The 12,503-nt window shown below is 39.9% G+C and overlaps 1 protein-coding gene across 1 annotated transcript in view; it reads left to right on the top strand.

The window, feature by feature from the left end:
• The window catches only part of col27a1a (collagen, type XXVII, alpha 1a), a 62,814-nt gene extending 51,426 nt beyond the window's left edge, over positions 1-11,388 (top strand). Inside the window, exons 31-61 of the mRNA XM_029515475.1 lie at positions 190-234; positions 529-582; positions 1,922-1,975; positions 2,379-2,432; positions 2,525-2,578; positions 2,680-2,733; positions 2,842-2,949; positions 3,065-3,118; positions 3,244-3,351; positions 3,471-3,524; positions 3,636-3,689; positions 4,086-4,142; positions 4,232-4,285; positions 4,368-4,421; positions 4,504-4,557; positions 4,892-4,945; positions 5,208-5,315; positions 5,496-5,603; positions 5,718-5,825; positions 5,910-5,963; positions 7,040-7,102; positions 7,218-7,271; positions 7,353-7,388; positions 7,507-7,524; positions 7,620-7,655; positions 7,760-7,786; positions 7,886-7,936; positions 8,033-8,201; positions 8,290-8,399; positions 8,519-8,737; positions 8,860-11,388. Coding sequence (XP_029371335.1) covers positions 190-234; positions 529-582; positions 1,922-1,975; positions 2,379-2,432; positions 2,525-2,578; positions 2,680-2,733; positions 2,842-2,949; positions 3,065-3,118; positions 3,244-3,351; positions 3,471-3,524; positions 3,636-3,689; positions 4,086-4,142; positions 4,232-4,285; positions 4,368-4,421; positions 4,504-4,557; positions 4,892-4,945; positions 5,208-5,315; positions 5,496-5,603; positions 5,718-5,825; positions 5,910-5,963; positions 7,040-7,102; positions 7,218-7,271; positions 7,353-7,388; positions 7,507-7,524; positions 7,620-7,655; positions 7,760-7,786; positions 7,886-7,936; positions 8,033-8,201; positions 8,290-8,399; positions 8,519-8,737; positions 8,860-9,006 — 2,274 coding nt within the window. The 3' untranslated portion in view covers positions 9,007-11,388. The remainder of the gene's footprint in view (positions 1-189; positions 235-528; positions 583-1,921; positions 1,976-2,378; positions 2,433-2,524; positions 2,579-2,679; positions 2,734-2,841; positions 2,950-3,064; positions 3,119-3,243; positions 3,352-3,470; positions 3,525-3,635; positions 3,690-4,085; positions 4,143-4,231; positions 4,286-4,367; positions 4,422-4,503; positions 4,558-4,891; positions 4,946-5,207; positions 5,316-5,495; positions 5,604-5,717; positions 5,826-5,909; positions 5,964-7,039; positions 7,103-7,217; positions 7,272-7,352; positions 7,389-7,506; positions 7,525-7,619; positions 7,656-7,759; positions 7,787-7,885; positions 7,937-8,032; positions 8,202-8,289; positions 8,400-8,518; positions 8,738-8,859) is intronic.
• The last annotated feature ends 1,115 nt before the right edge of the window (positions 11,389-12,503 follow it).

Below are 12,503 nucleotides of genomic sequence, written 5' to 3'. Positions count from 1 at the left end.
GCCTTCTGTTTTCTCTGTGTTGTGCAATACTCAGATATTGTTCTGACATATCATAGTTAGACAAATTACATGTCTGTATATTCAGACTACGTCTGAAAATAGGCACGAATGTTTTGGTAAATCTGGCTAAAGTGGTAAATCCAATTTTAAAATGTCTTTCATTTTTTTCTTTTTCTTGCCTCCCTTCAGGGGAAGATTGGTGAAGAAGGGGAGACTGGGCCTAAAGGTTTTCCTGTGAGTTCGCTTATTTGCGAAAATAACAAGTTGAAACTATTGAAAGGGCCTAAACGCACTTATGTACCACAAAAATCCAGCATCACATTCTGCATGTAGTATACTGTATGTACATCAGTAAGATAGTGAATGGTTAATAATATTTGCATCCACAAAGGCCTCAAATGTGCTGTACCGACATCAGTCCTGCTTATGGACAAAAATAGCAGGACCAAAATGTAATTTTAGAGCTTGCATACATTACATACATACGTGCAGTGTTGGATGAAGTTGAGATGGTGTCTCTGTCTCCAGGGTATTCAAGGGCCCTCAGGACCTCCAGGGGACAAGGGAATAGCAGGCGAGCCGGTATGATCCTGCGTCCATCTCCATACTCCATCTTCCTTTCTGGTTTCCTCGTCTTCCTAGCCTTCTCAGATTTCCACTTTGTGTTTCTCAGTTTCCCAACTGCCTCTGTCTCTTCTTCCCCTCTCTCTCTCTCTCTCTCACTTATCCTGTTATCACACTGTTCCTTTCAATTCTTCTTTTCTACACTCACAACTTTTATTAGAATCCTTTTGGCACCAAACAGCATCCTGGTTCTCTCTGCCGGGTCCTGCTAGCTCCAAAACATCATAGCCAGGAAGTACTTTATGAAGCATATTTCAGTGGTTATTAAAAGTACATTTGTATGTATTAAATGTTTCCTCAGTTGCAGCCAGACAGTTGTCTCATCCTTTGCACATCTGTTCTGAAGTGGTAGAAAAGTGCAGTGCAAGGATGTGGGGTGAAGGAAAGGGAGGGGGGCAACTTATAAAGAAGGGCAAAATTACTGAACTTGTGGGGAAAGTAGATGTGATAATTGCCATAATACATAAAACCTTTACTGTACTAGATTTGCAGTCCTTGTGTGGCTTTATTTTATGAGCAGTGAGAGGGGCAGTGAGACAGCAGAGGGATGCCGGATGCCTTATTTTGGTTAAATGGATAATTAGCTTACAGATATTCAGACAGGCATCACTTCCCTTTTTGCTGTCTTTGTTTTAAATGAATAGCCTGATATTCTCCTCTTTAGTGCACCTCAGACAGCAGACAGTTTATACATACTAGAGTAAACACAAATGTCAGGTGAAATAATGAAATTGAAATGCAGTTTGAATGAGCAATACACAAGTGGTAAACTTCAGTGCAAGCTGTAGCAGCAGCTACATTAAAAGTTTGTTCGAATGAATTTCTTGTTCTTGTCATAATTGTCATTTCTCCTCTCATTGAGTTTCCATAGTGTCACCTCTGCTGCTGCATAGCAGCTTTCACTGAAAGACAGATGCTGTTCATTACGTAATTAATACACTGCTATATGAATTAAAGACCACACAGGTGATTTTTGTTATAATATCATTGTTGTTTGGCCTGAATGCAAGTCAACCAGGAAACAGCCATCATTCACATGTGCTGAGATGAATAAGCATTCACGGCAACACGGGAATGTTTCTGGATCTTAATTCTTGGCAGATTACATTTAACATCAAACTGTGTACAGATGGTTTAATCATTTATCTGCCGTTGGCTCATCAACAATCAACATTAGCCACACAGCTCTTATGTTCTTTTGCATTTAGTCACTGAAATGTGAATTTTATTAGCGCGAAGCATCCCTTGTTGGTTTTAACCCTTATAATCATGCAAATATTTGTCTTGTCCTCAATAGGGATCACCTGGGCCACCGGGGACTCTGGGACTGCTGGGAGAAATAGGTCAAAAGGTGAGACTTTGCAAGCATATACAAACATGCTCCTACATATGTACTGTAAGCAAACATCTTCCACCTGTATAAAAGTCACTGGTGTTCCTCCACACACACACACACACACACACACACAAAGGCCATTGGGAGACTAAATGATTAAATATGTCACATCTGTTGTTCACCCTATCCCAGTGTACAAGGCTCTCTGATTCAAGTAATTTGTCCAATTAAATGAATTAACCCACATTTCTTTCTCTCTGTGTCTCTCTCTCTCTCTCTCCCGCCTTTCTCATAACAATACGTAATGAAATTCACCCTGACATGTTGTTCATATCTATTGCCAAAGAGTCATTAGCTCCAAATATTTCTCCAGAATCATTCAACATTTTCCTTTCTCTAATTTCCACTTGTTAATAAGGGTCCTCCAGGCAAGGTGGGGGAACCAGGACTGCCAGGCGAGCCCGGGGAGAAGGTGAGAGTCAGTATTGCTGCAGTTTAGATGTAAATAAATGTTATAAAGATATCATTTTACATCAAACTTTCATATCCATCTATGTGTGTCAGGGAGCCATTGGACCTGCTGGGAACATCGGAGAGCAGGGACTAATAGGACAGCGGGTTGGTATCTTTAAATATTAAGCCAATATTAACTTTAATAGGTGGAGCAGAGTGGTTTGTTTCAATAACTTGTGTGTATACACACATGAATCTGTGTACAGGGAGAGCCCGGCCTAGAGGGAGAAGCTGGTCCAGCTGGGCCTGATGGAACCAAGGTGAGATTTATTTCTCAAAATATACTTATAGGTCACCAGACCTACGACATTTATGAATTATTTATAGGAGAAGCTTATTAAAAATCATTTTTATGTCTGTATTCTCAGGGTGAAAAAGGTGACACAGGTCAGGAGGGTGACAAAGGAGAAAAAGGTGAACTTGGACTAAAGGGAAAGGAAGGCCCGCCTGGAAGTCCTGGACTCAATGGTGTCAGAGTAAGTAACCTGCCTCTCTGATAACACACATCTCACACACAGGTGGACTTCCAGAGGTTTTCAACTCAGACCTTGATTTTTTTTTTTTTTTTTTTTTTTTGGTGTCTCTCTGTAGGGTCCAGAGGGGAAACCTGGCAAAATTGGGGAGAGAGGCAAACTGGGGTCAAAGGTAAATCTTGTAAAATCATGTGTGATGACGGTGTAGTTGTTCCATGACCACAAATATTCACACACAGTGGCCCGGACATGTAGTTTGATCGGCTGTTCTATCATTTATACGATGTATACGTTTAGGGGGCGAAAGGTCATCAAGGTCACCTGGGGGAGACGGGACCAGTGGGGAAGACAGGACCACCAGGTTTTGTTGGGCCAAAGGGCTCAAGAGGAACTATTGGACACGTGGTAAAGTGGAACAGTAATGATACAGATATTTATCAATCAAGTATTTCAAATGATAAATGAAGTCAAAACTCCTTTTTAAGTACACATACTTTGACTGAAAACACGTTTGCTCTCTCTAGGGAGCTCCTGGTCGAATGGGTCAGCAGGGAGAATTAGGTCTTGCAGGTTATGAGGTGAGATTAGTTTATTTAACTATCCTGATGTGTACGGACATTAAACGTGAAACAAGATTATCATGGTTAACTGCATTTGGTGTAGTCATTCCACATAACAAATTTTTGCAGGGCCATCAGGGACCACAGGGCCCCATGGGGCCTCCAGGACCAAAAGGTGAAAAGGTACACCTCGTTCACTTTATGTGTAATATTGGACTTATTATTCTCCTTAAATCTGATCCTCAACCTTTTCCCAGATCATCGTAGATGAAGCCACATACCAGAATCCCAAGTAATTTGTAGACAGCTTGTAGTCATCAACTTTGTTTTTGTAGATTTGATATCTCAGTATCTTTATGATTTTATTTCACACAAACCCAGAGTGAAAAATGGGACAATTTCTTTTTGATCTAACATCTTAACCAACCACGTGACCAGAGCACATACACAAACTAAACTTTCCAACACATGCAACATTTTAGGAGACATTTCAGAAACAGGAAACAATGTTGTGACACATTAGGGAATAGTGTTACATTAAACATCTAAATTTTCCACGGTTGTGATTTTTATCCACAGGGCGAACATGGGGATGACGGGAAAGTAGAGGGTCCTCCTGGTCCTCCAGGTGACCTAGTAAGTTACACCTGACTGACTTTTGTTTGCTAATTGGTCGCATAAATTGAACAATATTCAGTTAACACATATATTTCTTGTTCCATCAGGGTCCTCTGGGTGACAGAGGAGAGCGAGGGGAACCCGGAGATCCAGGGTACAAAGTAAGTCCTGTTAATTCAGATTATTTCAAAGTTCCCCACAGGGTTTGGACCTATGAGACCCAGTCAACTCTGTTTTTCTCAGGGTCAAATTGGCATAGATGGAGAGAGAGGTAGACCTGGAGCTCCTGGACAGCCTGTGAGTGTCACACCTAGCTCTGAGATAAAGTTGAAAGAGTTGTGCAACAGCATGTTTTCATTAACATAATTGGTCGTTTCAGGGACATCCTGGACCTCGTGGGCAACAAGGACACAAAGGGGCCAAAGGAGATCAAGTAAGAAAGTTATTGTAAAACATTTTGATGGTTTTAGATACAGCATGTCCAAGTTTGTAAAAGATGTAAAATGAATTAATGAAAGTTAATTCAGTTTACATTTTTGTGAAGTTGCAAACACGCTAAGCAAGTTAGCAAAGCTCTAAGAGAAACATCCATTTAATGAAGAGGCCATCAATTAGTCTAAAGGAAATATAATAACACAGAAGTGCTGATGTCATTTGTGGCTTTAAAGGTCTGAAAGCCAGAAATGTCAACTTTACATTTTTTACACTGACAATATGTGATGATAATAATAATTTTTACCTTGAACACATTGTCTGTCTTCATTAAGGGTCAGAAAGGAAAAAAGGGTCAGACAGGACAAAAAGGAACGAGGGGAACTGAGGTAAGTCAAGGATTATCCAGGCATCCACACCTGCTTCAATGACTAAGCTTCAAAGACAGATGCTTTGAAAACTCTTGGCCTTTAAAAAAAAAAGTCTGCATCCAAGACAAGAGTATTTGGAAATATTGCATAAATAGATGAAACCAGATGGGAAGATTTGTTTGTGCAAATTTACTTGAGTAAAGGCAAAAAAAAAGAAGAAGAAGAAACACACAAGAATAAAGAATAATCACATTTCTGATTGGTCCTCTCTCCTCCTCAGGGCGCAGGGGGTCCTTCTGGTCCCAGAGGTGTGGTGGGTCGAGAGGGGCAGGAGGGTGTGCCTGGAGTGGACGGAGTCCCGGGGAAGGATGGCAGTAAAGGCATGCCGGTGAGACAGCCAGTGATTTATCAACTTTACCAGTCTCTTTAAAACAACAATTTGCTGTGCTGCTAATACTCCCCAGAGGCTTAAATATTAGTAAATTAATGATATTGGAGATTAGATATATTTGGTTATAGGTTTTTGGATAGATTTTTTTATTTTCTAATTTTCTCCATGTCTTTGTAGGGAGAACACGGGGATGATGGAGAGGTTGGTCTTCCTGGAAAAGCTGGCTCACGTGGTAAAACTGGTGTTCCAGGACTCCCAGGAGATCAGGGTGGCATTGGGCTCAAGGTAAGGGGGGAATTGTGGAATGCTGTATGGCACATTCAGGCTAACAATGCAAAAATAGTTACCGCCCTCGCACAATCCCCACACAGTCACTTAATTTATTTATTCATCCATCAGGGTGAGCGGGGTCTTCGAGGCCAAAACGGACCTCCAGGAAAAAGAGGCTTTAGAGGTGGAATGGGGCTGCCGGGGTCACAGGGAGACCAGGGGCCTAAAGGACAACCTGTGAGCAGCCACACCGACTTCATCATATCACGACATGATCCTACAAATTCAAGATTTTATAACATGACGTGTGTTTTTGCCCAGGGTGATACAGGAGAACCAGGTTTTCCAGGAATTCTTGGAGTTTTCGGACCCAGGGTATGTTCAGAAACCAAACAGCGGCACATCTTTCAGCATCTGTGTTCACTAAAAGACCAAACACAAATGTGACTGTTAAAATACAATGCTCATGTTCATGAATCACTGTCACATGTATCATTAACAAGTAGAAATCTGCTTATTCTCTGTGGCCACACAAAATTGGTTAAATGTGGTAAATCAGGCACTCCTAGACATGATGTGATGATAGGACTGAATCCATACTTGAGTAAACAGATACAGAAAGGCCATGTAGCTCAAAACAAAAGCATACAACAAAACATTTCTTGGGAAAAGTAAACACTAAATGAACCACTCCAACAGTTATTTTTCTTCTAAACAGATTGCTTTAGTACTCCTCCTTGGGTAATTTAACCATGGGCTACTTTCCGGAAAGTGGATTACTGTTTAAGTGGAGAAGCTCTACAAATACAGCTTGTTTTGTAATTCAGGTGTAGTCTAGACGTCCGTGGTCGAACTTGTCAGGATGCCAGTAATTACATACTTACTTACACATGTGTTTATTCTTTGTATCAACTAAACATCTCTTTTTGCACATACATTAAAGACACAGCTAATCTATACTTATTCTGTAAGGAAAATTGACAGTTACTCTGTGTGACAGTTCCAGCTCAATGTCCTCAAACCTTTTCAAATTACAGCCTGTTCTCTCCCATCACGAGATCCCAACTACAAAGAGAAGCAAGCCAACTTCCTGCATATGATCTGTTCCTTATAATCCCCATAATCACCAGTTTTAAGAGTGGTTTTATAGTTTGATTTACGTGACTGTAATATGACACATACATCCATCCTGCATCTTGGTTAGCAATAAAGGTCTATTGAATTTTATTTAAAAATTGAAACAATGTGTTTTAGAACAGCTGAAACATTGTGTTGAACTTGAAAACATTGAATGCAGTCAGATGTTCTATAATGAACTGTAGATGTTAGAGAAAGGAGCTAGTTTGTTTAAAAAAAAAAACCAAACAAACAAAAAAAACCCGATCAGGTATTAGAGTTTTAAACAGGTGTGTGATAAATATGTATAAATATTTATTACATCTCTTTTTCAGGGGCCTCCAGGAGACTTCGGGCCGAAAGGCATACGGGGACCAAAGGGGCCACAGGGCACCATGGTAAGTAGATTTTTCAGCAGAATAAGTAAGTAGATTTTAAGATTAAAATGAAAATGATAGAATGCACCGACACGTCTGTTTCATGCTTTTCCTCCTAACTGTCTCTTTCCATCAGGGCATAGGAGGAGTAGTTGGGCCGATGGGAATAATTGGCCCCACCGGAAGTGCAGTAAGTATTATACAATTAAACCTTACCAGTTCACTCTGCTGTTATTATTCAGTTTATTGACTATGCACATCTCTTTTGCAGGGCCCTAGAGGAGAGAAGGGTAATCGTGGAGAGACAGTGAGTCTTTTTGCTGTTTATGTTATCTATGCTTTTTAATTTTTTTTTTGTATGTTGTTTGCATTGTCTACTGTGCTGAAAGAAAATTTAATCACCATGTACAATTTTCTTCCTTCAGGGATTGCAAGGACCAAGGGTATGTTTGTGTGGCATTGTCCTTTTCTGTATTTCCAGATTTGATGACATCATCGAAAACTTAAGCTCATCCAGCCTGTTTTTCTTCTTTATTAGGGATCTCCTGGACCTCGTGGACCTCCTGGACTTCCCGTAAGTTTTGCACCCTCATAGGTTGAGGGAAATGTCAAGCACACATGTTATAATTAAGTTGCATGAATATTTGTCTGAATATAGTTTTTTTTTCTGCATTTCAGGGTCCCCCAGGTGTCCCGCCATCATTTGTAAGACATGTTATGTTTGCTGATTTCATTAGATTCAATAAAGAGTAGTCCTGTATGGATGAAATACAAACAAAATAGGATTTTGTTATTCTGCTGCAGAAAGAAGATGGTCTAATGTTTGTGGAGTCACACTCATCTCTCAGGACTGAGGTTAGCAGAGTATGACGTCTATGTCTTTCTTTCTTTCTTTTTTTCAATCTTCGACTACATTGAAAACTATACAGATGAGTCATTTTTGCCCCACAGAATAAGCCAGTGATGGACCTGCCGATGTTGGACCAGGGTGCAGAGATCTTTAAGACCCTCCACTACCTCAGTAACCTGATCCAGAGCCTGAAGAACCCACTGGGCACTCGGGATAACCCAGCCCGCATCTGCAGGGACCTGCACAGCTGTGAACAGAAGTTAAATGATGGTGAGACTGTGCCATCTTCTAATAAAAAGATGGACAGTAAATGTATGTTTAGGTAGAACATAATCTCTAACCTGTTTGCATTTTCCAGGCACTTATTGGATTGACCCCAACCTGGGCTGTTCGTCAGATACTATAGAAGTCTCCTGCAACTTTACTGGAGGTGGACAGACTTGCCTGAAACCAATAACAGTGTCCAAGGTATTTAGGACACAATAACCACCCAAAAGATATGATGTCAGCAAAGTCTACTGGGTAAATATTACACACAAGCACATGGTTGGATCGTTAACCAGTCTCTCTTCTGCCTCTTTGAGCAGCCAACAATCAGTGTTGGTCGTGTCCAGATGAACTTCCTGCACCTGCTGAGCTCAGAGGCCGTGCAGCACATCATCATACACTGCCTGAACATCTCAGTGTGGAGGTCAGCTGAGGATCAGCCAGCTTCCCAGGGGTCTGTGAGATTCAAAGCTTGGAGTGAGGAGGTGTTTGAAGTGGGAGGAGAGCTTGAGCCAGAGGTCATAGAAGACTCCTGTTGGGTATGAACAAGATTTTACCATCCAGTTTAATGCGTTTTAGCTGTTATTAATGACTCTCAGACTTTCATAACATGGATAATTTACCTTTGACTAAAAAGATGCATTGCCTATTTGGGTTTCAGATAAAAGATGGTCGTTGGCATCAGGCCCATTTTGTGTTCCACTCCCTGGACCCCACCGTGCTCCCTGTGGTCGACATATACAATCTCCCTAACACTACTCCTGGCTCACATTACCACCTAGAAGTAGGTCCTGTGTGCTTCCTGTGAGGGCTGTAGTGTATGTCCTCCGAGCATGGAGGGATGGATGGATCATCACCCCTGGATGAGAAGTGCATGCAGAAGAGATTGGGGATCGGAGCAGTCTCCTCTAATTCACAACCAAATACTCAAGAGAGAACAAGCCTCCAACCCCCACCCCCCCACCACCCCTCCCAGACAGATCCTGTTTCACTCTGCCAAACTCCCATTGGACTGCAGACACAGAGAGAGAAAACATGGAGAGCTGGGGGGGGGGAGCAGGGGAGTTCTTGCACTAATAGCTTCTCAAAATGGCAAAAGCTTCTTTAGGCTCTTCAAGAAGGATCTCCATACATATGCCTGCTTGGAGGAAAAACAAAGGCTCTATGCCATACAATCTCTCTGGAACATTGCTGAGTGAAGTGAGACCAAGGCCAAGTCAATCAACGGACATTATAGTAACTTATTTTTGTAACTGTATACAGTCTGTATACTGTGTGTACTGTGTGTACCAGGAATTCAGTTCTGTCAGAAGAGAAGAATTTAAGTAATTGGGATGAGTTAAATGTACATATATAAGTATTCTTATTATTAACTTTTATACATGTATATCTTATGTAAAAAAAATCTTCAAGTGCAATAGAAAATGAGAAGATAATAATTTGATATTTTAAAGTTATGGAAGGATTTTTCAGGGGTGCCATTTTTATCTGCCTTTGGTGCTCATTTCCATGTGATTTTCTTTTTTTCAGAGGCAGGCTCATTTGTTTAAACTGAGCAGAAATCACATCTGTAAGTGTGCTCCAAATGGGCCATTTCAGTTACCCTCCCTAATGCGGGAAAGCCAGTAGCCCCCAGTCAACTCTGTTAAATTACACCTAAAGCCACAAAGTAATGCACACACTGCCCACATGGAGAAAGTCAGTGCATTAAATATTAAATGTTATCCTAATTAATTGATGAACTATTGAACCGGATGCCACTGATGATTAGGAGGAATACGTGTGTTCATGGAGATTAAAGGTCAGAGGAAACATATGCTCACAAGAAAGAAGCTCTAGTTCTGAATAGCGTTTTAATATTTTCTCTGCAACTGTGGAGCGTGAAATCAGCCTTACAATTTCCTTGCATTGAAAAATAAATAAAAAATATAGAAAGGTAGGCATTATTGTGTACCTCGCATTACATGGGACCAGGAGTCTCTTCTTCTACTTGACTTCCAGTAGACAGACTACAGAAACAGGCCATCCTTAGAGGAGACTGAGCCACAGGAGAGAGGAGAGCGGGTTCAGGAATCAACATACAAACCCCCATCTTTAACCCCAGCCTCTCTCTAATGCATGGTGCTAAGTAAATTATCTAAGGTGCTAACCATAGTGCTGTGATTTCACCACTTTGCTAAAATATTCTAATGTTTTTTGTGCATGCTTGCTTAGATGAATAAAAAAGCCCATATATTGCCATCGCTTCCATAATGCACTATAATGGTAATATCTCATCCAAAACTACATAGTTCCCTGATAGTCACCCATCTGTTGTTTACTCAAAACTCTGTTTTTTCAGTGCTGCAAGTATCAGAAATGCTTATTCTGAGGGAAAATATTTTATAGATAGCTATAAAAACTAAAAACAGATCAACTCCTTTCTAGCCAATATAAATCACAGGGTTTGAATTTTTTTCTCTAAAAATCAAGTTCTTTTGCTCTGTACAAAGCCCCCCCACAGCTGTATGTAATATTTTTAGAAACACAACTAGTGGAGATAGTTTTAATTAAATAAAGGTTTCTTTGTTGTAGCTGGACACAAGTGTGTATAATTGTGCAAACCTTGCTGTATACAGTGGATCCCCTCTTGCTAATTTAATGTTATTTAATGTTGTTAATGTGGTTGCCAACTGAGCAAATTTCTGTTGGTTGAAGCAATACTACTCTTTCTGACATCTTTATATATCAGTTTGCCCAACTGGTCTTGGAGTTTATAGATTTTTTTTATGTGTAAATTTGGGGCTCCAGAGAACAAATTTATTGCAATGTTAATTATCGTTTATTTTTTTAATTTTTGTTATTTTGCTTTATGTTGTTTTTCCTCTATGATAATCAGCCATGTACTGTACCAGGATTCTGTGCTATACTATAACTTGTGTTTTAAGGAATTATGCAAATATGTGAAAATTGTTTCTTCTTTTTGTAAATCTGTTGTAGACATTAAAACAAGATAAGAATACCTCACAATTTTACACATCACTTGGAGCAAAGATTTTCTACCGCATTTAGAATTCAAATCATTGTTGGATTATCGGTCAAATGTAATAAGTCATCAAACTCTGAACAAGACCATTTCTGGCGCCTACATCTTTTTTCTGTCTACTTTTTATTCATTGTCAATGTCCATTTGTTCAATAAATACTTTCAATTTGTATGTGGACGATTACTTTTCAACTGTTTGGATGGCTGGAATATTTGCAACAAATCAAATACTTATTGCAGAAAAATAATTTTATCAAGATTTTGTTCTATCTTGTAAATTTTACATAAGCGGTCAGCACAGTTGCAAGCAGATTAATACAAATAAAAAGATCAAGCGCTTAACTTGACAATGATAGTAAGTTTCTCATGGTACAATTCACAGCTAACCTGTAATGTGTGGGCACAAGTTCACTTACTTTTACATCAAATGCAAAGAGCTGTGGTGATGGTCAATGTGTAATTATAATTATAATGTTGCTCCATTGTGAGACTACAAACAGGTCTAACTTTTCCCCCCACAAGTTGACAATATACTTCAAAAACACTGACTTGAGGGTTTGTTTGCTGTTGGGCAGCTAATGGGACTGCACCTGCTGCTTGCTAACATTATGTGTCCTGTCACATTCAAGCAGCTTTTAAATGCAAAACATCTGTTACTTTTACTCTAGAAAAAATATATTGCTATAAAATAGAAACAACAATGACAGTGAACTATAAGATAGATACTGACAGAGGGATCCTCTCCATGACGGACTCACAAAATGCCTTACAAATACAAAGAACTCACATTAATTGACATGGCACTTTAATTAATCGCTATAAATCAGATTACTAAAGAAAGCATCAGGCAGTGATCTGACTGCAGGACCGGCTGTCTGAATTGAGCAGTTGCTAATCCAGAGCTGGTGGAGTTTACTTGAAGAGAGAAGGGAGTGGTGGGTGTTTCATGGAAACTGGTGATAATGAGCTCATCTGAGACAACAGTGTTGCATGTTGGGAATGTGTGGAGGAAAAAAAATACCCCAGCATCCTGCATCTGACGGAGGAAAACATCAAATTCAATCATTTTCCAAATGAAAACAACAATCTACCATTGTGCTTCAACGGGGAAAACAGTCTCTGTATCTAAAGGTGAGACCACATGGTGTCGCTATTGTTGTCTGGGTTGACTTCATGTGCTGGTTAAAACTGCTTTTTACGTCAAAGAACGTATAGACATTTCTGCTAACTTTGTGAAATGGATGGTAAAAAGCTCAGAGTACAGTAATTATCGTAGTTTAT

This window comes from Echeneis naucrates, chromosome 12 (genome assembly GCF_900963305.1).
Source record: "Echeneis naucrates chromosome 12, fEcheNa1.1, whole genome shotgun sequence".
Classification (NCBI taxonomy): Eukaryota; Metazoa; Chordata; class Actinopteri; order Carangiformes; family Echeneidae; genus Echeneis; species Echeneis naucrates.
This window is presented reverse-complemented; position numbering and strand designations above follow the sequence as displayed.